This window comes from Sphaeramia orbicularis, chromosome 22 (assembly GCF_902148855.1).
Source record: "Sphaeramia orbicularis chromosome 22, fSphaOr1.1, whole genome shotgun sequence".
Taxonomy (NCBI): domain Eukaryota; kingdom Metazoa; phylum Chordata; class Actinopteri; order Kurtiformes; family Apogonidae; genus Sphaeramia; species Sphaeramia orbicularis.
Window position 1 is genome coordinate 8,663,506 of NC_043978.1, and position 24,129 is coordinate 8,687,634.

A 24,129-nucleotide genomic window follows, 5' to 3' on the forward strand; every position below is an offset into this window, starting at 1 on the left:
GCACTCCCCTGGAACTTGTGAACGAGCCGGTATGTTAGCTCTAAAACGGTCCATTAACTGTCTGTGTCCAAAAGCCGATCCCATCTTCTCTTTCACGGCCGCATAATTTGACTTGACTGCATGGGGAAGGCTGTCCCATAGTAGAAAAGCAGACTTGCTCAGACGAGTGGGGAGTATTGTCACCAGCTCCAGCTGAACTCACCGGTGCCGCCCGCCGTAGCTCCGACTGCCACTTCCATCTGCCTCACCCAGCTGAGGAAACTCAAAGGGAGCAGGCAGATCCACAATCACTCTGTCTCTATAGGTGATAGTCCAGGGGAAGCCCTCCTGGTAGGTTTAAAGGGGTCTTCATCACCGTACCACATGATGACAATTCTTTTTTTCCACGCCGCTAAGCGCAACAGGCACGCAGGCTAACTACACTGAGAAGCTATGCTAACCGCGGTAATAACTATAAACAACGGTCAGCAGAACAGAACCACCGCTGCCACCAATGGAACTGAGCAGTTTTTATGCCTAACTTGTATTTGGTGAAAGCTAAGTAATAAACGGCACACAGAGTTTAGCAGGTCCATCCAAAGGTACGGGTTTTATTCCACCATGTTTTCGTTTAACACGCTACGAACTTGGCGTGACTTCTGCTTCCAAGATGCGCGTGCAGCAAGACTTAATGTATGCATATGTCACATGAAACTTCTCTATTCTTTATTTTTCCTCAGGCTGTGATGCAGGAGCTGTCGAGTAGAGCCCCATTGGTCCAGGCTGTTCAGGAGGCGGGACGTGGTCTGGTAGGAGCTGGTTAACATGTTTTAAGTGTATTTTTTATTTTATTTTATTTTATTTAACCGGGTTGGTTCCACTGAGATGGGGATATCTTATTCAGTGGGGACCTGGTCAAGATGGCAGGGATAGTCACAAAGTTACACTTTTACAATAATAAAAGCATTTGAAAATACAGGAAAAACCATATATAATCAGTGGAAATATTTACAGACCAACAGCCTTGATTCTGTAGTTTGAATGCTCTCTTTAAAATCAGTCGAAGGAGTCAGTGTTTGTAGATGGAGCTCAGAATGAAGCTTGTTCCAGGCATCAGGAGCTGGAAACCTAAAAGACTTCTGTCCTTGTTCAGTCCTTATCTTTGGAACAAATAGTTTCAAATTATCCAGTGAGTGGAGACTGGAACTTCCATGATTCCAGGTTAACAGTCAACATAAATAAGAAGGAAGTCTGTCTGAAATTGCTACATAAATAAAAAATATACCAGTGACTGAGGGGACGATGACAGAACAATGACCAGTTTAGTGTAGAAACACAGTGATTAGTGAGAGAAACCCAGTTTAGAGAACACAGATTAGAAGTAGGACTGTGTATCGGCAAGAATCTGGCAATACGATACAAATCACAATGCTAGGATCACGATATGATATATCACGATATATCGTGATATATCATGATACTGTTAAAAAAGGCAATATTTTTGTTTGTTTCTTTTTTTTAAAATGATTATTTCCTGGAAGAATTGAATTACACTAGAAACCTGCACGAATACTAAACACATTTTTATTTGATCACAACAGGATCTAATGCTATATCACAAAATGTTCCTGTGTTAAAAATGAAATTCTGTTTTACAGACATTACAGTTTAAGATCCTGCTCAAATATTCATATTCTATTAGTTCAGAACTAACATTGGAACATTATTTTAGTTCAATCCCAACAAAGGAACTACCATCTGCCTCTCAGATAGAAAAAGTGCTTTTAGGATGCTTCAAATAACCATTATTTAATACAACAGTGTTAAATAATAATAAATAAGATATAAAGAATAAAGAAAAACAAAAAACAAAAATGAACCTCCACAATATCTGCATTTGAATAAATACCTAGAAATATTGATACAGTACTTTTTATTATAGATACAGTATTGTGAAATGAAATATCGAAATATATTGCAGTACCAATATTTTCTAACACCCCTAATTAGAAGTCATTTATTTGTTCTGTTACTGTGTTCGATGGACCCTGGCAGGTCAGAGGTCGACACTTTGCATCTCATGACATTAAGGAGCGATTAGAGGAGCTGAAGCACCTCCACGAGGAGGTGATGATGGAGGTGGAGATGAAGATGAAGCTGCTGCAGGAGGCGCTCAGCATCCACACCTTCCTCTCAGAGGTCAGACTTTGTGGACGTTAGAAATACTGTAACATCGAAAACCGACATCAGCCGAATGAAATGACGTTGTGCTTGTGTGCGGAGGTGTCGGAGCTGGAGCTGTGGTTGGAGGAGCAGAGGGCGGGGCTGGAGTCCAAGGACTGTGGGAGGAGTGAGGAGGCGACAGCGGCTCTGCTGAGGAAACTGGACTCCTTGGACGTGGAGTTGGAGAACCAGAGGAGGACGCTGGACAAACTGCAGGAGAATGGAGCGACGCTGCAGCATCTGCGACATCCCAACAGGTGAGGACACACAACACCAACGGCAACGTTTAGTAACATCCAATAAACAAAGGAGCTGCATTTATATGTTTAACATTTATACTTTTATTTGGATTTTTATTTATTTATTTTTTTGTAGTATCTGTTTAGTGTGAATGAGAGTTTAACCAATAACAAGATGGCCTATTTGTTGTTTTCTCCTCTCATGTTTAATCGGTCTGGTTTGCTCTATTATTGTGTTTTTATGTTGTTAAAATGCAAAAATGTCCGTGACTGCCTGATCCTGCTGTTTATGTTACGTATGTTTAACCATGTTTGTAGTAAAATAAGGAAAATAAAGTAAAAAAAAAAAGCAATGTCCAATAAAAAGAGAGTTCAAATTTTTTTTTATCCCTTAACACCTAGTCATCCACTGCTGACCAAAACCATCTACTGATCTAAACTGTTTAATACCTGTTGATCCACTAATCTATCAATACATGTAAATAATTAATGTAAAATACAGTTCTTCATCTTTTCATGGTCATCAGATATGACCATGTTTGGACTTTCAGAGGCTCCATAGTTATCATGGAAACACTGTCATCTTCTACAACATTGATTCACCAGTAAAACCCATGGAGTTGGATCAATAACAGTGGATGGACACATTGGGTTTCTATTAAATAATAAGTAAAATGAACAAAAATAAATAAAGCATTTACAAGGTAATAAATAATGTGAAGAAAAAGCAAAATTGAACTCAAATGAAGAAAAAAAAAAAAGAATAAAATGTGCAACAAAATGAACAAAAACAGCCAAAGTGATCAGTTAAATGAACAAAATGAATAAATCAACAAAATAATACAGTAACATGAACAAAATAAGTCACAAACTGAAGAAGAAAATAATAAAAAAGGCAACAAAATGAGCAGAAGGAAATAAAAAATAAAATGAACAAAAGGAAATAAAATTTACCCAATAATAACATGAAGAAAATAAGCAACAAAATAAATAAAAATGAATGAAAAATTATTAAATAGCCAAAACAAGAAGAAAAACAGCCAAAGTAATCAGTAAAATGAACAAAATGAATAAAGAAATGAACAAAGTAAGGTTGTAGAGGCTTGTTTTTTTGTTCAGTTAATGAGATATTTTAATGGAAAAGTCACATTTTGATATAATAACCTTTGAGTTTTCATGCGCATCTAAATTAAATATAGGAAAATTCATGATTTACAGTGGGGAAAAAAAACAAAATACAGAGGATAATATTATAATAAATGATGATAAATACTTAAGTAAAGGTTAAATAAAGAGAAAAATGTATTTGGGGACTACACAGAAGTTGCACTGAAGTCTTTATAGGTTAAGATTATTTCATCTCATTTGAAAATGCTGAATTTCAGTAGATTTTTTTTAGTTTCAGTGTTTTAATACTATCACATAAACAAATACACAAACCTGTATTTTCATATTTCACAGATAAATGAAAAATATTGAACAGTTTGACTTGTCTAATTTTCAGGATAAAAACACATTTTCTCATGTTATTGAACCTGAAATGTGATGAAAGATGAAACTGTTTTGTTTGTTTTAGTTTTCTTTTTTAAACTCATGTTCCAGTTTTCATTGACCTCTTCACCTCTCGTCTGTTTCAGTCCCATGGTCAGCGAACGTCTCCCAGTCGTCCTCGAATGCTACGAGTCTCTTCTCCGATTGTCGTCGTCTCGTCGAGTCGCTCTGGGAGATCAGCTTCGTCTCTACGTGTTCGACAGAGAGGCCAAAGAACTACAAACATGGCTGACCTCCAAGAAGAGCGTGGCAGAATCAGAGGACTGTGGACAAGACCTGGAGGACGTGGAGGTCATTTCATCACATTTACTCTCATTTACACTAAAACGAAATAAATCAACTCAATTCAACCAGGTAGAATAAAACTAAAACTGTTTATACACTTGTTTATTTTATTTATTTATTGGTTTATTTAACAAGGACATTGTACAATAATTCATATTGCTGTAAGTACATCAGAAGTCACTTTAACTTGCGCATAAAAATTTGCCTAATGGAAAAACGACAATTTCGCCAAAACTCTCATTTTTTCATGAAAAGTTTTTGCACTGGCAAGAGGTAGTTTTTCGGGCATAGTGAAATTGGTATACTGCGCAAAAAAGCACTGGAAAGACCTTTTTTTTCACAACTAGAGCCACATGAACAAAAAAAAAAAACGATGTCGATGGATGTTACAACAAGAGAAGAAGAAGAGTTTAAAACACAGGACACATGAGGAAACCCAATCATTTTTTAATATAGTATGAGATGGAGTACTATAGAGCAGTGGTCCCCAACCTTTTTTGTACTACGGACCGGTTTCCTGCATGAAAATTTTCCGCAGACCGGGTAGAGGTGTGGGGGTTCCAATAACAGTTCAGAGCATGTGATCTGAAACACTTACACTGTGTATCAGGCAATTCCAATGATTCTACAGTAGAATATCAACTCACCCTAATGCAGAATCAGTAGAACCCTGGACTTGTTTCCCTTCAACTAGATGGTCCCATCTGGGGCTGATGGGAGACACACAGTCCAGGTGTGTTCCGTAGATCCAGTCTACTCTGTGTAACTGTCATCGCAGAAAACCCAGACACACAAAGATATGAGGTTGGAAACAGAAGGATTTTCAGGGCTTTTGTGGCGAGATCCACATATTCTGCTTTGACTTTAATCCAGAATGCACAGAGGTTTGAAGTTGTCTCAAACATGGATCGATGTGCTGAAACAGTTTTGAGGGTTTCATGCTCATTAACTAGTTGGTCACAGCAAATTATGCATCGTATTTGTGGCACTTGTGTGTCACCTGTTGCGATGAACCTGCAGGAATCGGGATATTTCCTTCTAAATGCAGGTTTGTGTTTGCAGGCAGTCTGTGATCCTTTTGCAGCCCCGTCGTTTCATCGTTTCTTCCTGAAAAAGTTCTCCAGTGAATTTTGTTTTGGGCTCATTTCTTTAGCTTGTGTTTCTACTGATTCATGAAATGGTGTGCAAAAGTCAAGAGTGGTTGAGGCAAGGGCGGAAACGGTTGCTTTTCAAAATAGAATCTCAGCAAGACTAATGGAAAAAATAGCTTTAATATTAACCACAAATTTTTTTTTCTTTGTGGCCCAGTACCAAACGATCCATAGACTGGTACTGGTCCGGGGACCAGGGGTTGGGGACCCCTGCTATAGAGTATAGAGTACTATATATCTGTAAATCAATGTAATATTTACATTCATTGCCATGTTTATGGAATGACCTCTCGTGACATCTCGTGATAATAAATAAACAAATCACTGCATTTGTGTTTTAAGGGAACAACCTACATTACGCACTTATGTTTTTTCGACATTTAGTAAATATCGGTAAAGCTTTGCGCAGATGTCCAATGGAAAAGCAACTAGAGTGAACATAATGGCTGTTTTTCATCTGCAGTAACTGGACAGATGTTGAATTGTCACTCTAAAAGGTAGCACAAGCCTATAAACATACAGTTTTTGAAACATAAAGTTAAAATACCTAAACACAGACAAGTACAATACAAGTTTTGCAACACAAAATGTACAATAACTAGCACATCAAAGAGAGTAAAAAATAGTTAAAATACACTTGGAACTGAGACATAATAAAAATACAACAGCGACAGGACTAAAACCTTTCTAATGTTGGCAGCTCCAACTAAAACTAACTCAAATTCAACTAAAACCTGCAGGTTCTGCAGAAGAAGCTGGAGGTTCTGGTCTCAGAGGTTTCCGGTCTCGGTCGAAGCCGGCTCACTGCAGTGCAACAGCTGGGTCGCGGCCTGCAGCAGGACGCCCAGGCCAGGAGGAGGGATGACGCTCTGAGCAGGCTGTGGGACGAGCTGAGCAGCTGCATCAGGACCAGAGAACAGGTCTGCACTCAGACCTGGTCCTCGTTATGCCTGTGGACCCAGACCCATCTGCAGAGACGCTGAAGGTTCTGGTTTGTCCTGTTTTACAGAAGCTGCATTCTGCACGTGAGGTTCATCAGTTTAATCATGATGTGGACGAACTGAAGGGTTGGATGGCTGAGAAGGAGGCAGTTCTGGACTCTGAGGACCAGGACCATGACCTGCACTCCATCCAGACTCTACTGAGACAACATGAGGCGCTAGAGGTACCACTCAGAACTATGATATGATATATACGAGGGCCGTTCAATAACTTCATGGCCTCACCCAGAACAGAACAACACAGACTGATAATTTATATTTTATTTTTCAACATAATCTCCATTTACAGCAATGCACTTGGTCCATCGATGTTCAAGCATCACTATCCCATCACGAAAGAATGTAACATCCTGTATTATAACAACCAGTATTTCTGGGTGAGGCCATGAACTTATTGAACAGCCCTTGTATATATATATGTAGAGAGAGAGACATTTATAGAATATTTACAGTTAAAATAGAACTATCAATGAACTATACAAACCATAAAAATACAGATAAAAACAGTGAGAAAAGGCAAAAAAAGCCCTACAAAACTCGAAAATAAAACTCACTAGTAGAACACTCCAAAACAGCACTATCACAGTTATATACAATTATTTATAAGAATTCACCACTAAAACCCTCGCTAAAATGCTGATAAAACTAATAAAAATCTTCCATGTCTCTCTTACCAACTGCACTTTGCTGCTCTCTGCTCTGCCCACTTTCACCCCTCCCCCTCAGCCAATGCAGACCTCCACCCTAATGTGTTCTAGACCAATAGAAAGAACCCGATCTCAGATAAAAGATGACATTTAGATTCTGTCTATAGTGAGGATGGTTCAGCACTTACAGTCATTTGAATGACGCTAAATGCAGAAATGTATGTAAATCCTAAATCCACGTCCTGTGTTCTGTTCCAGAGGGACCTGATCCTGATCTCGGAGGAGGTGGACCGGAGCAGAGGGGAGGGTCGGGCTCTGATTCGACGGCAGCCTCAGGTCCGAGCCACTGTGTCCGACAGACTGGACGAACTGGACTCCTTCTGGACCAGCATCCAGCACAAAGCCAGCCAGCGCCGCAGCAGACTGGGCCAGGCTGAAGAAGTCCAGAAGTACCTGGGACTGTGGACTGAACTCATGTGGGTCATCTGAGCCTGTCCGCTGTCCCATCCACAGACACATACACAGGGTTACTGCAGGGTCTTAAAAAGTCTTTAAAGTCTTGAATTTACAAATCTGCATTTAATACCTTAAAAAAGTCTTTAAAAGGTATTGAGTTTGATATGGTAGGTCTCAAGTTATGGTGCCGTAAACTTGTTCACTGTACTGTGTTTAAATGTGTCTGGGAAATGTCCAAGATGCAAAGAAAGTAATGTTAGTCTGCTGAGTTCCACCTGTTCCAACTTGACAATTTATACTGAAATTAGAACCCAACTAGAAGCACTCGGAGAGCGCAGACCTCCGCCAAGGCTGATCAGTGGCCCCCCCCATGGGCCCCCCACCCCCGATCACCACCAAAATTTAATAATTTCTTCCTTATCCCATTTCCAACAAACCCTGAAAATTTCATCCAAATCTGTCCATAACTTTTTGAGTTATGTTGCACACTAATGATCAGTGGCGCCCCCCTCGTGGGCCCCCCCACCCCCGATCACCACCAAAATGTAATCATTTCTTGCTCATCGCATTTCCAACAAACCCTGAAAATTTCATCCAAATCTGTCCATAACTTTTTGAGTTATGTTGCACACTAACGGACAGACAAACAAACAAACAGACAGACAAACAAACAAACAAACCCTGGCAAAAACATAACCTCCTTGGCGGAGGTAATTATTGATAACTTTGCGGCCCCCGGTGAGAAATGATCACAGAACATTCAGCCAAACACACATGCAGCCGTTAGTCGCCTGAGAAAACTGACACTGGGAACTTTAAGGGAACGGCTCTCAAGTGAAAAGTAACCATGGGAAGTGCAAATTTAATAATGCCTGGTTGGAAAGAAAGATCATTCTCGAGTTGGTTGACACAAGTGGAGGGGAACAGCTGTGAAATGGGCATTAAATTCTGTTCTAAGTCTTAAAAAGGTCTTAAAAAGTCTTACATTTAACTTGTAGAAACCTGTAGGAACCCCGCATACAGTTTTACTTTAAGGTTTAGAGATTATATTAAATTAGATTAGATTAGATTAGATTAGATTAGATTAGATTAGATTAGATTAAATTAGATAGAACTTTATTAATCGCTTGGACAGAGCCCTCTCTAAGGATCCGATATCCGCACAACACTGAATGTACACATATAAGAAATATTACAAGAGAAAAAGGAAAGAAAATAGTTGTAACAATAGCTATGAAATAGTAGTGAAATAATAAAGTAGTAATAATAATAAATTATAATAAAAAAGTAATTATGTTATATATATGTATAGTTTAATAATTGTAAAATTACTAATGATAATTACAATGGAGTAATAACAATAATAACAACAACACTAATAATAAGCAGTACTAAGAAAACAAAATTACCATCAACAGCAAACACTGCACACTAGAATAAACAATAAACAACATCAACAACATTAATGAATGGAACCTCTGTCCAGGTCATGGCTGAAGGAAATGCTGTCTCTGCTGCGAGTAGATCCTCTGGGTTTGGAGGCGACCGACCTGGACCAGCTGATTAAAAAACACAACGAATACCGAGTCCAGATCGACAGACAGCTCAGCAAATCACAGGCTGTGAAAGGCGAAGGGAGGCGCCTGATGGAGGACGGAAACTACATGTCCCATGAGGTAAGAACAGGACATGCACCGGAAAACTCCTGCAAACTGAGGAAGAACAGTGTCAGAGGAGCTAAAGCCAAGTCACAAATCTGAAAATGTCACAGATGTACAAGAAATACAAGTTAATTAGTTAAGTTACTTATTAGTTTGAATTAATGAATGTTTTATTTCAGGCATAAAAACTCAAAAGAACCCAATAAAAGCAACAAACACCCAAAACAAATCAACAACACTGATTTTTTTTTTTTTTTTTTTTTTTTTTACATTTTTTTTTATCCATGACTATGATTTTAAATGTTCTTTCTCTAAATTTCTAAAATATTTTTCCTGCTCTGACAGTAAATAATAATTTTCTGCCACAACTAACCATCTACTTTCTTCACATCTCACCGAGGAAGAAAAATCTACCATTAAACTTTAAGGAAATATTGATGTTTATAAACTATATGGACATAAATATTGGGACACATCATGTCTACAGCTGTAAGATGTCTTGTTCATGAGGATCAGACATAGAAACATCAAATTTTTATTTACAGTCAGAGCATGAAAAATATGTTTGAAATTTAGAGGTAGAACATTTAAAATCATAGTCATGGATAGAAAAAATATATTGAGAGAAATTCAGTAAAAACCATCTCTGAGACATTTTGGAAACAAAGGTAAGAATTTAACCTAAACTAACCAATGCAAAGATATTTATCCCATAATATAAAACTATATTCCGACATTAGTCATTATTGTTTTGTATCCCAGACCCCTGTTAGAAAAGAAACACCTGAATCCAACGGGTCCACATACTTTTGTCCACATAGTGGATCAGTAGTGTACACGGTTCATACAGGTGCTTGAAATACTTGAAAATGCTTGAATTTTAATGTTGTGTTTTCAAGGTCTGAAAGTGGTTGAATTTCAGTTCAAATGCTTGCAGTTACAACCAAAGCTACTTACAGAGGTGATACATTTTGGAAAACAAAACTTTATCAAAAATAAAATTAGCAGGTGTTCTCAGGTAGAATCCAGGCACATTTTTATCTTAATCTTTGTCTTGATGCGAGTTTGTACAAGTGTGTCCCTTTTTTTGGATAAAACTTTGTGTTTTCCTTTAATTTCTAAATTTTTTGATATTATGAAACATAGTTTTAGATGCTTATAGTATAATACTGTTTACATCATTGTGATAAAAAGTGAAAAAATAAGCAGGAGTATATGTATTCCTATAGATATGGATTTTTAAAGGTGTGTGTGCTGGGAAAAATTTGAAAATGACCCTTAAAATGTTTTGAATTTGACCTTGAAAAATGTGTACAAACCCTGAGTGTATGATTATGCTACGAGGCTAATGACGTGCATTTTTTCAGTGTAGGTATTTGGTGGAGTGTCATCTGAACCTGTCGTCTCCGTTTCCATTGCAGGTTGAAAGTCGTGTCTATGAGCTGGAGGAGCTGGAGCTGAAGGTGGAGAAGCTCTGGGAGGAAACCAGACTCCAGTATGAGGAGGCTCAGCAGATGTTGGTCCTGAAGAGAGAACTGGAACAAGCCGAACACTGGCTGAGCACCTACGAAAACACTCTGACAGCGGAGGACTATGGGGTACGTCTGCACATGATTATGGAGAAACAAGGAATACCCAGGTGGTCTCATCCACAGATGTGTAAAAACAAAAAAATAGGGGTTTCAGACAAGATCTATTAATGCAGACACGGTCAAAATACGGCCCAGACTTTCACTAAACGACAAAAAAAAACAACACATCCATAAAAGAAACCATGAACAGCAGCACTATGGTCATGAATGTCAAGGTGAATGACCACTGTGAGAAGTTTACATTCACACTGGTTTAGATCATACTGAGGAAAGGTCATATCAGGGTTCGTACTGGTGCTTGAAATCCTGGAAAATACTTGAATTTTAATGTTGTGTTTTCAAGGTCTGAAAAGTGCTTGAATTTTAGTTTAAGTGCCTGCAATTATAACTCTGTGATGTAATTTGTTTATTTTTAATGTTAACTCTGCCAGGTTACATGCTAAACCAAAGCTACTTACAGAGAGGTGATACATTTAGAAAAAGAAAATAAAAAGAATGGCAAAAAAGAAAATCAGAAGATGTTCTCAGGTCGACTACAGGTACACTTTTATCTTATTCTCTGGCTTGGTGCAAGTGTGTCTGAAGAATGCCAAGTGGCTTCCTTTGACCTTGAATATGTGTACGAACCCTGTCATATTTACAGGGTTCAGATTTTAAAGCAGTGGTGTCAAACATAGGGCCCGTGGGATGAATGTGTGAAATGCAGAAGTTCTGGATCAGACCAGACCTATCGTAATAACCTAACCTTATTACCTGTATATATCCTTACATGTTGTATGTAATTTTATCTTCAGTGTAGAGTTAGCTTTTTGTATATTTTGGCAGTAGTTAGTAGTATTTTAGTAGTATTTGTATATTTAATATTTTATCTCTGTAGTTTTTGTACATTGCCAATATTTCTCAGTATTTTGTGTGATTTTTTTGAAGTCTTTTTTACACCTTAAGTGTTTTTGCTGCTCAACAGATTTTCATTGTTCCTCTAACAGTGACCATAAAGATCTATTCTATTCTATTCTATTCTATTCTATTCTATTCTATTCTATTCTATTCTATTCTATTCTATTCTATTTTTTTCTATTCTGTTCTGTTCTATAAGCTCAGTTTCTTCTTTTTTTTTCTGTTCCGTACATAAAGTGTTGTTGAGGAGCCACACTAAACTGGTTGTACATCATGTGACTTTTCTGTTGTAGATTGACTTTTTGCCTTCAATATTCTGGAGTGTTCTGTTTAAATGTGTGGTTTGTGTTGACCTTTTGTTCACCTTTGTATTTTATTTCTACTTATGTTGGAAATAAAGCTGATCGTTATCATTATGTCAGGAGTCGGTGTCTGATGTGATGGAGCTGCTGAAGAGGCAGGAGGATCTGGAGGCCATGATCCAGGCCCAGAGCGACCGCTTCATCACACTGCAGCAGAACACAACACAGGTGAGAACACAGTTTCACAAAACAGATGGATGGGAGATCTATGAGACCAGAACCCCACTGTTTGGTTTTCACCACAGAAGGAGAAGAGAGGAGGTCTCCATGGAAACCAGGACCTTCAGGACAGGAGGCCTCCAGTCAGAGTTACATCACTGAGGAGAAAACCGTCAGATCCCAAAACCCCACGGATGTCCATGAGCAGAGGCAGCAGCTTCAGACAGATGGACTGGACCGACAGAATGGACCGGACCGGGGTCAGAATGGACCGGACCAAGAACAGAATGGAAGGAACCGAGAAGAGAATGGAAGGAACCGAGAATAAAACCAGGAACAGAATGGACCGAATCGGGGACAGAATGGACCAAACCGGGAACAGAATGGAAGGAACTGGGGACAGAATGGATCAAACCAGGAACAGAATGGACCGAATCGGGGACAGAATGGACAGAACTGGGGACAGAATGGACAGAACCGGGAACAGAATGGACAGAACCGGGAACAGAATGGACAGAACCGGGAACAGAACTGATGGTCCTTTGAGATCTACGTCTGAAAGCCCACCTCAGACAGAACCGGCTGAAAGTCCTCCTGCAGTGAAGACCAGAAGGAGTCGGACCAGAGACTTGGTCCCTGTCAGAGTCGTGATGGACTCGTCTCCTCCTCCCTCCTCACCCGAACCGGTCCAGTCCCCTCCAACCATCGCCTCCTCCTCACCTGATAGCCGCCCCAGAGTGAAACCCCCTATAGCTCCAAAACCCAGACTTTCCTCTACAGGTTTTGGCCTCCAATCGGAGTCCCAGGTAGCCCCGCCCACACCTGACTCCCCTCCACCAATCAGAGGTCTCACTGCTCCTTCTGAGCCACCTCCTCCTCCTCCAGTCACAGGAAGGTGTTCTCCACCTGAATCACTAAAACCATCACTGTCCATCGAACAAACCAAAACTCAACAAGTGACGCTACCTGATTCCTCGACTGCACCAATCTCAGAGGATGAGTCACATGACCACCCTCCACCAACCAGAGGGCTCACAGCTCCTTCAGAACCACCCCCTCCTCCTCCGGTTGCAGTAAGACGTTCTCTGCTTCAGTCACTGAAACAATCATCTACCAGTGAACAAACTGATGCTGCTGCTCAACAGGTGATGCTACCTGAGTCCTTGACTTTGCCAATCACAGATCAGGAGTCACATGACCACCCTCCTTCTTCGCCTGTGGAGCAGAGACGGACGTTGGAAGATCGACAGGAGGAGGAGCCGAACATCACCAGCTCTAAACCTGAGGTAAAACCTGTCACCTGCTGTTTTATCATCAGTTCATATTTAAATGAGTGGATGTAATGACTAATACTGATGCAACAGGAAACAGATGGACAGCCAATCAGAATGGACGGAATGTTGGAGATCAAACTGAAACAGAAACAGGTGAGGTTATTAGATGTTCTACACATTAAACACATCATCAATAAATATGTTGAATATTTACTGTCATTGAATATGCTTTATTCTATTTATTATTATTCATAATAATGTTATTATTATTGATAATAATAATAATAATAATAATAATATGTGGTTTTATAATCATTAAATCAACCACAGTTTGGTGCATGAAGGGCAGTGAATAACAGTATAAATTTAGATGAAGTCTATGGATGAACTTCAGATCTTCTTTGGTCTCATGTTCATTGTTTCAGGGTCTGGAGAAGTGGGACGAGGTGTTCGCTGTTCTTCGAGGAGAAACACTGAGTCTGTTCACGGACAGAGAAGCTGCAGCTCAGGTAAGAACATCATGGAAAACCAAACCACTGAACACACTCACATTAAATATATGACTTGAATAAACACATGTTGATCCAAACAAATGTTACACTGAGCGAAAATAGAAACACCCCATGTACAGTATTTATGTAATCCGAGATGCATGGTCCAGAATGAGCTCATGATGCCGTGTAATTGTAAAACATGGTTCATTCTCTTCATTTGTAAACAAACTTTGTGTCCATGTCTGCGAGTGAACACTTCCTCAGTGACTCCACCCATATCACAGGTGTGTCAGGTCCAGACACTGCTCAGATAGGGTTACCAGGACTCAGACACTCCTTATACTGGGGACAATAAAAGGATACCTCAAAAGGTCAAAGGTCATCACATGTCACCATGACACAGATGGAGCAAATCATGTGGGAACATGGCATTGGCATGAGACGATGCAGAGATGATGCCCTGGAAAACGGGTGGAAGAACATTCTACAGACCACAGATGACTGAAGAGGACAACGGGTCTCTACGTAACGTGATATAATGAAATTGCATAAATATACACGCCACTTTTAATTGGCGTGTTATACGTACGCTTTATAAGCTTTCCACGTGTATGTTCACGCTGCGTTAAATACCATGCACTGACAGGGTTAAGTGAACCGGAGATCTAGGCGTAAATTGACACGCGATCAAATGGCGTTGAATAACACACATAAGGATGAAAATGCATACGTATAGCACACCAGATGCCATAAGAACCGGCATGACATACAATGCGATTTCATGAGATCAGTGTCCTCTACGTGACGCCAACGGTGGACACAACACACTGAGTGGTGATTTGTTTCAGCGGCCCCCACCGTGTCCACGTGAATGTCCCTGAATGCCAGACGCCTCTATCGTGTTGTAACAGACACTGATCTGTACCACGGTGATCAACTAAATAAACTGAGTATAATTTGATATATTGAGCAACACCTAATGCTTTGAAAAATGTAGGGTCACATGGGGTGTTTCTATTTTTGCTCAGTGTGTCATTCACATTATTGTTACTCAACTCAGCATGATAATAATAATAATAATAATAATAATAATAATAATAATAATAATAATAATAGATAATGGAATAAGGAGTAATTAACGCTGTTGGATGTTATCGCTGCTTGTTTAAGGTGTTTCAGAGCTTATAGATAACGACTGAAGGGCACTGCAATAATAGCACCTTTTTAACTAAAACTCAATGTACACATCAACCTAACAAAAGATGGATAAATTATTAAAGATAAGAGCCCAGCGTCTCGGTTACTTTGATGAAATAGAGCATATACTGACATTTATCTGAAATGCATTTCAACCCTGTTTAATTGCAGGCGTTTAAATGTGCTGTGTATTAAAGCAGTGTGTGTTTCCACAGAAGGCCTCTAGGTGGCCTCCTATCAACACAACAGGAGCCGTTTGCAGAGAGAACGTCTACAACAGGAAGAAAGAAAACACCTTCAAACTCATGTAAGACACATAAACATATGGTATGGCTTTAAAAGTATCTGAAATCATCATCTTTAGCACAAGGTGTGACAAAATCTGATGAATATTTCACCAAATGAGTGAAGTTTTCTGATGTTTACACTGACTGAAGACATATTGAAGATGCCTGATGCAGGATTTTGACTGACTGTAAATGATTAGATCAGAGTGTGTTGTTGTTTCGTGCTCCTCGCCTACGTCGATGAGGTATCTGCGATGTGACACCTTTCAGTGTCTTTGCTCATCATCTGTCATGTGATGTCTCATTTGGAAGAAAAGCAGCTTTTTCCAGCCAAGGGAAACACTTCCACCAGTTTAATCATATTTATTTTTATTATAAGACCAGAACAGAGTTGACTCAGAAGATTCACAATGAATTATTTAAAACAGGATTAACCCTTAAAGACCCAAACATCCACTGTCGACCAAAACCATCTACTGATCTAAACTGTTGAATACCTGTTGATCCTCTAATCCTATCAATACATGGAAATAATTGATGTAAAATGCAGTTTGACATCTTTTCGTGGTCATCAGATATGACCCATTTGGATGCTCCGTAGTTACCGTGGAAACACCGTCATCTTCTACAACATTGATTCACCAGTAAAACCCATGGAGTTGGATCAATGACAGTGGATGGACACAGTGGGTTTAAGTTCAGTTAGGGACAGATTTTACTGAAAAAGACACAGTTTTCTGTGTTTCTGATATAATTACCCTCAACTTTAATCTGAGCGTTTATGAAAATGTACATGGTCAGTGAATTAAGTAAGGGGAAATACCTGATTTTGTCCAAAAAATTAAAAATACAGAGCATAATATCAGAATAAATGAGGATGAATCACTTAAGAAAGGCTAAAAACAGAGAAAAATTCATTTGGGAACTGACCCAAAAGTACCACTGGGTCTTTATGGATTAAAACGGTTAGTTTGTGTGCAAACACTGGGACCTAAAGTACAAGGACGGTTGAAAACTCCTGTTGAATAAAGACTAAAGATCCTGTCGGTTGTATTGTGTGAATGTAAACTGTTGGTTGTGTCATAAACTAGCCGGTTGTGTTTGTTTTGTGTTGTGTTGTTGTGTGTCAGACTGGAGGATGGCAGTCAGTATCTGTTTGCGGCGTCCAGCAGAGAGCTTCAGCTGCTCTGGATAAAAAAACTGAAGAACGCCAACGAATCGACCAGCAGCGACTCGGACGACTCAGGGTGAGTCACTGCCACACAATCGCACTTATTACAGTCGTCTTAGACTCGCTGCCTTCCAGAGCCTTTCATCCAAATGGGACTCCGCATATGCTACTGGGAGACAGAGGCATGATGGGAAAACACAAATGAAAATCTGTCACCAGCACAAGGAAACAAATATCTGTCACAGGGACAAATGAGCCAGTTTAATATCAAAATAAGGTTTTCTCTTTTATCCCGATGCAAAAATCAACTGTATATCCATATTTTAAAGCTGCTCTTAGAGGTTTTATGTCTTTATGTCATTTGGATGATTTTACATCCTTGGAAATCTGTGTTGAAATTCACAGAAGAAGAGATTAAACCTGTCGGATCAAGACTGAAGACCTTCAATTTGACAATAGAATAGAATAGAATAGAATATTTTTACTGTCATTGTAACAAGTACAACAAAATTAAACATGCCATCCAATCTGTGCATCAAATAAACCCTACTATAAAAATACAAATAAAAGCAGGTAAAATAAATAAGAATAAAAGCAGATAAAATAAATAGAAATAAAAGCAGATAAAATAATTAGAAATAAAAGCAGATAAAATAAACAGAAATAAAAGCAGATAAAATAGATTACAGATAACCTTTTTTGTGGATATTTGACTAAAAACATGCGACGTCCATAATCTTGTATCTATTATTACAGTGTTTTCATTTTCGCTCAGTCTTTGAAGTGAAAATGAAAATAAGTGACGATCGGAGCCTGAAAAAGCTGCTGTTGAATCGTATCTTCAGTCTTTGTAAAAGTCTGTGTGGATTCCCTGGTTTCAGATGAACACATCCTTCCACTGTGCAGGTTGTTGAAGGATGTGTATGTTAGTTTCAGGTGTTTTTTGTGTGTTCTGTCCTCGTTTCTTCCGATATCACTGCCGTCCACCTTCAAAACATTTACAACTGAACTGTTGTATTTTTACTGACGTCGTCACGTTGCATTCTGTTTTCTTTCTGCTGTTTTCTGCACCTCCTGTTCTTTAGATTCAACAGCAGGAAATGGAAATGCTTTGTATGAATAATAGGTCAATGTAAAGTGCTTTGGGTGCCTAGAAAAGCAGTATAGAAATCTAATCCATTATTATAATTATTATTATTATTTCAGAAATAGCTACAGTATATGGTCCAAAATGACTTAAATAATGATTATATATGTTTAAGAAAATATTTTATCACCCATCTGCGCAGGTAAGTCTTCCACAAGCTTAAGGAAGATGTTGGAATTCACGCAAGACCAAACCTCCTGTTTTTATTTTTAGCTCAGTGGCCAATTGGCCATGAGCTGTTGTGAGGAGGCTGTGTTGGTCTTTGTCTTTCTTTGTTAGCAATTTCTTCAAACATCTTCTTCAAAACTACTGGGCAGGTTAATTTCTAATTTTATATGCATCTTCATTGGGACAGTGTCAACAAAGTTTGTTCACAGTTTTGAGAAATTTCAGTATTTGACAAATTTTTTTGAAATATTTAAAATGTTCCTTTCCTTCTACTGGTCCATCTGTTGATGGTTTAGAACATGTAAATGGTTCCAGATATCAGTCTAGTTCCTACTGATCACTGATAGAAGTCATATTGAGGACTTGCAGCTGACGTCACTGGTCATGTGATTGTTGTTTACACTGCCATATTGGTAGGCACGCTATCTGGATCTAGAAAGTCAGAACTGTTGCTTTATGTCGTGTTTTTCTTTGGACTCGTGTTTGTGTGTTTTGTTATTTGCGGATATGTTTGCTTGTGATAAAGGCACCATATGCTGCGTTTCCACTACATGGTACCGGCTCGGTTCGACGCGACTCGACTCGACCTTTTTGCGTTTCCATTACAAAAAGGACCTGGAATCTGGTACCCGGTATTACTTTTTTGGTATCACCTCCACCGAGGTTCCAAGACTGGGGAACAGATACTAAAACGCGACGTGTCAACACAGCAGACCACTGATAGGTCAGAGAGTTGTCTCTGTGACCCGCCGTTTTACAAAAAACAGATGCGGAAGTTCACAGTAAATGTAGCGGTAGGTTAATCTACATGATGACAGCCCGCAAAACTACACCATTCAGTCAGGAGATTCAGTCTTTGATGGCCAACGTAAAAATTCAGCATGAGTTGGCAAGACAACATGCAATGAGCGAGTTTATCAACAACTCTGAGCAGATGACATGGAAGTAACGCGCCGCATGGCTATGACGACCAGGTACTGTAAAGTCTGTAGTATCCTGTAATGGAAATGGTTTCCAGGAATAGTATCTGGTACCCGGGTCGAGCTGGTTCCACGTAGTGGAAACGCGGCAATAGATGAGTTTCAGTGTTTACTAACAACAGTGATGCGTGCGCAACTCGAAGGTAAAAACAGGAGGACCAGCTCCAGCCGGCTCACATCAGCCGTACACCTCCAGGCTCCTCCCCGGAACTCGTGAACGAGCCGATATGTTAGCTCTAAAACGGTCCATTAACTGTCCCTGTCCAAAAGCCCATCCCATCTTCTCTTTCACGGCCGCATAATTTGACTTGGCCGCATCGGGAAGGCTGTCCCATAGTAGAAAAGCAGACTGGCACAGATGGGTGGGCAGTACTCTCACCAGCTCCAGCTGAATTCACCGGTGTCGCCCACCGTAGCTCCGACTGCCACTTCCAGCTGAGGAAACTCTGGCTGCCATCGCTGGCAAAGGGAGCAGGTAGATCCACAATCACTCTGTCTCTATAGGTGATAGTCCAGGGGAAGCCCTCCTGGTAGGTTTAAAGGGGTCTTCATCACCGTACCACATGATGACAATTCTTTTTTTCCACGCCGCTAAACGCAACAGTTACGCAGGCTAACTACACTGAGAAGCTACGCTAACCACGGTATTAACTATAAACAGCGGTCGGCAGAACAGAACCACCGCTGCCACCAATGGAACTGAGCGGTCTGTCTGCCTGACTTATAATTGGTGAAAGCTAAGTAATAAACGGCACACAGGAGTTTAGCAGGTCCATCGTTTAACACGCTGTACGATCCAAGGAAAGCTTGCCTACCAATATGGCGTTGTAAACAGACAACCACGTGATCGTGTGACGTTTGTGGAAAACCTCAATATGGACTGTGATTGGATGAGTTGAGTTCTCCTCCAGTGAAAGTCCCGCCCACTTCTATAGTTAGATTGATGTGCAACCAGACCACAGGACTGAAACATAGAACAGAACCTGACAACCTCACACATTCAGCTGGGGATTGATTCACATAGAACAGATGCTGACGTACAGGGACATTGGAATTATGTATATATTTCCAGTGGTACAGTATACGGTACAATATATGGTCCAAAATTACATGATTATACATATATATATATATATATATATATATATATATATATATATATATATATATATATACAGGGTGGGGAAGCAAAATTTACAATGAACATTTAGTTGTTTTTTCTCAGCAGGCACTACGTCACTTGTTTAGAAACCAAACATATATTGATGTCATAATCATACCTAACACTATTATCCATACCTTTTCAGAAACTTTTGCCCATATGAGTAATCAGGAAAGCAAACGTCAAAGAGTGTGTGATTTGCTGAATGCACTCGTCACACCAAAGGAGATTTCAAAAATAGTTGGAGTGTCCATAAAGACTGTTTATAATGTAAAGAAGAGAATGACTATGAGCAAAACTATTACGAGAAAGTCTGGAAGATACTATTAAAGAAGAATGGGAGAATTTGTCACCCGAATATTTGAGGAACACTTGCGCAAGTTTCAGGAAGCGTGTGAAGGCAGTTATTGAGAAAGAAGGAAGACACATAAAATAAAAACATTTTCTATTATGTACATTTTCTTGTGGCAAATAAATTCTCATGAATTTCAATAAACTAATTGGTCATACACTGTCTTTCAATCCCTGCCTCAAAATATTGTAAATTTTGCTTCCCCACCCTGTGTGTGTGTGTGTATATATATATATATATATATATATATATATATATATATATATATATATATATATATATATATGTTTAAAAATATCACATTTTATAGCCCATCTGTGCAGGTAAATCTTCCAAACCCTGTTTTTCTGTGTCTTGACTGAACTTGACCAAAACGTGTCTCTGTAGATACAGAACCGAATAAACCCAGCTCATCTGGATCCATAAATGCAGTGATTTACTCAAGGAAACCTGTGATCAGAGACTAAATGGACAGTCCTGAAGTGTTGCGGTTCAACATGTCAGTGTTTCGTATTAGCAGTCAGATTATGGGTCCGTTGACTCAAACCTGCTCTGAAATGTCCAAAGACTTGATTTGCTTCACAGCGGCTCCTGTAACAGAGCGAGCGGCGTTCATTGAAAGTGTGGGAGTATTTTGGCGCCGGGTCAAACAGGACGTCTGTCAGTCGCAGACGTTTGATGGAGTTCAGACTGAAGTTGTTTCCTTCAAACAGCGGAAGGTAATTTGACTCAGACTTTTCATTTGTACCTGTTCACACTGTGCACCGTGGGGACGCCGGGCACCTGTAAGGTGGGCGAGAGGCCGCCGAAATGAAACCCTCTGCCAGCAGGGCTTTCCTTTAATGAGATACTTTGACAAGGTGAATTACATTCAGCAGCACACAAAGGTGGAAAACACAAGGAGGCAAAGGGTTCACCTCGGTTCTATTCATCTGGGCCACATTACACCTGCTTCCTCCACAGCTGGGAGATGAAATGTACAGCACAGCCCCGAAAATACAGCCCCAGACCAATCCTGCAAGAGACGCATGTTTATTTAACAGCACATAGAAGCAAAGGACAGAGAGACACTGGGGTTCAGGCTTTGGCTCAGGGTGGACGTGAATTAAGAAGGAAATGGAACAGGAATGAGTCGCACTGAGTGATCCAACAATGAAGGTTTATTTTATAATATAAAACTATATTATGACATGTGTCAGTATTGTTTTGTATCCCAGACCCCTGTTAGAAAAGAAACACCTGAATTCAACGTGTCCACATACTTTTGTCCGTATAGTGGATGACTTAGACAATTATGCTATGAGGAAAACAATTGTAAACACTCTGTTAAAATACAATTAGAACATCAATTTGTACAATATGTACTAGACAAATATAACCAATATGATATTTAAAAGAAATATACATGAATAAGTGCAAAAATGTTGTGTGTAATTAAAATTATGCAGGTATACGGTAGAATTAAACTGTCATCTAACATAGTTTTTATCTTGGTTTATTGTGTTTTTGTCTTTTTAGGAATAACATAAAATCACAAATAACGTCAGTCAGGCCCAAAAATCAGCCTTTTGTCATTCATTATCAACATCCTAATTTCACTGTACACTCTGACAATAAAAGCTATTCTATTCTATTCTATTCTATTCTATTCTATTCTATTCTATTCTATTCTATTCTATTCTATTCTATTCCATTCATTGACTGATATGAACATTTTTGACTGATTCTCACAAACGTAGTTATTAGAATTTGTTTAGTTTGTTCTAAAATTTCACAAGTTTCACTCTTGCCATGGCCTTAACTGACATCTCACCCAAAAACAACCACCTGTCATTTGATTGAACTTTTACATACATGAGGATGATGATTTACTTTATAAACGATATTTTAGGAAAACATTTCAGGGAAATTTTTGGCACCAATGTTAAAGTTATAGGGCGGCCATAGCTCGGGAGGTAGAGCGGGTAGTCCAATAACCGAAGGGTTGGTGGTTCGAATCCCATTCTGTCTTAGTCATGTGCCATTGTGTCCTTGGGCAAGACACTACACCTGTATGAATGTGTGTGAATGTTCGGGGCTGTTTGGCACATACTGGCAGCCACACTTCGTCAGTCTGCCCCACAAATGTAGTTTACCAGAGTGACAGAATAATGGATCACTAATATAAAGGGCTTTGGGTGCCTTGAAAAGCGCTATAGAAATCTAATCTATTATTATTTTAAAGTTTTCGATCCCAGCCACTGAAAAGTCATTAAAGATGTAATCATAAAAAATGTGAGCAAATATCATATATTGTATGAATATAGTTTCATCATAAAAACCTGTTTTCATTCCATTTCAGTTTGATTCACTTAATCTGTCTGAACCTCAGCCTCGACCTGTGCCTTTGATTATTTGGAATTTCTTACAGTTCGGGGGAAAATTAGCTTTATTTTTCTCTTTTCTGGTATTGTATAGAAGTTTAGCATGTTGGTTGATTATCTCCAGGTTTTAATCCTCATCTCTCACCTGTTCGTCCGTCTACCCTATGATAGAAAATAAAACGTCAGCTGTTTAAAGGTTGGTCTGGATCCTGATCTGAGGGTGTGGTCTCTGTTCAGGAGGGCGTCGTCGGTCAACCTGAGTCTGGAGAAACTGACTGAGCCTCTGGACGACTCGTCTCCATCCAAACCCCTGGATAAACGAGGTGAGAGCCTGGAGAGACAACCATCCACTGAGAGTCAGCCTCCTCCCAAACCCCCTCACATCTACTACAACCGCCACCGCTATCCGGACGGTGGGGAGGTGGGGAACACAGGTCAGACCACGCCCACACAACACCAGCTTTATCTGTCTTGTGTTAAAAACCTTCTTCCACAGTGCTTTTAAATTCACGGTCAATTTTATTTCTATAGCACATTTAAAACAATGCAAAGTGTTTTACAAAGATATAGGTAAAAATACAAGATATGATAAAACTAGTAAAAACATACAGATATATAAGATAAATTAAAACTGCTGGTGAGGTATAGGGGTGTAAGAAAATATCGGTTCTGCAATATATTGCGATATTTAATTTCACAATACTGTATCAATATTAAAAAGTACTGTATCGATGTTTTGAGATATTTATTCAAATGCAGATATTGTAGAGGTTCATTTTTGTTTTTTCTTTTTTGCTTATATTTTATTTATTATTATTTAACACTGACATTATTTAATTAGTTGCTTTGTTGGCATTACACAAAAATAATGTTATGATGTTAGTTTTGAACTAATAGAATATGAACATTTGAACCGGATCTTAAACTGTAATGTCTGTAAAACAGAATTTCAGTATGAACACAGGAACATTTTGTGATATAACATTAGATCCTGTTGTGATCAAATAAAAATGTGTTTAGTATTTGTGCATATTTCTGGTGTAATTAAATTCTTCAAGGGAATAATCATTTAAAAAAAGAAACTAACAAAAAAAAAAAAAGCCTTTTTAACAGTATCACCATATATCGTGATATATCGAGCTGGGTGTCATCCGCGTAGCAGTGACAGTTGATATTATATTTCCAGAATATGTTGCTGAGGGGGAGGAGGTAGATGATAAAAAAGGAGGGCCACCAGTTCAGAGCCCTGGGGCACACCTGAAGTAACAGGGAAAGGCTGGAATGTTAAAGATTTGAGCTGAATAAACTGAGTACGGCCTGGGAGGGAGGAT

The 24,129-nt window shown here is 39.2% G+C and overlaps 1 protein-coding gene across 1 annotated transcript in view; it reads left to right on the forward strand.

The window, feature by feature from the left end:
* Positions 1–24,129, forward strand: part of sptbn5 (spectrin, beta, non-erythrocytic 5) — a 68,424-nt gene that overhangs the window by 42,435 nt on the left and 1,860 nt on the right. The window contains exons 63-78 of the mRNA XM_030127052.1: positions 720–788; positions 2,035–2,178; positions 2,263–2,459; positions 4,079–4,283; positions 6,169–6,348; positions 6,438–6,593; positions 7,335–7,552; positions 9,019–9,208; positions 10,615–10,791; positions 12,105–12,212; positions 12,296–13,489; positions 13,568–13,630; positions 13,903–13,986; positions 15,384–15,475; positions 16,586–16,702; positions 23,036–23,232. Of these exons, the coding sequence (XP_029982912.1) occupies positions 720–788; positions 2,035–2,178; positions 2,263–2,459; positions 4,079–4,283; positions 6,169–6,348; positions 6,438–6,593; positions 7,335–7,552; positions 9,019–9,208; positions 10,615–10,791; positions 12,105–12,212; positions 12,296–13,489; positions 13,568–13,630; positions 13,903–13,986; positions 15,384–15,475; positions 16,586–16,702; positions 23,036–23,232 (3,391 nt within the window). The remainder of the gene's footprint in view (positions 1–719; positions 789–2,034; positions 2,179–2,262; positions 2,460–4,078; positions 4,284–6,168; positions 6,349–6,437; positions 6,594–7,334; positions 7,553–9,018; positions 9,209–10,614; positions 10,792–12,104; positions 12,213–12,295; positions 13,490–13,567; positions 13,631–13,902; positions 13,987–15,383; positions 15,476–16,585; positions 16,703–23,035; positions 23,233–24,129) is intronic.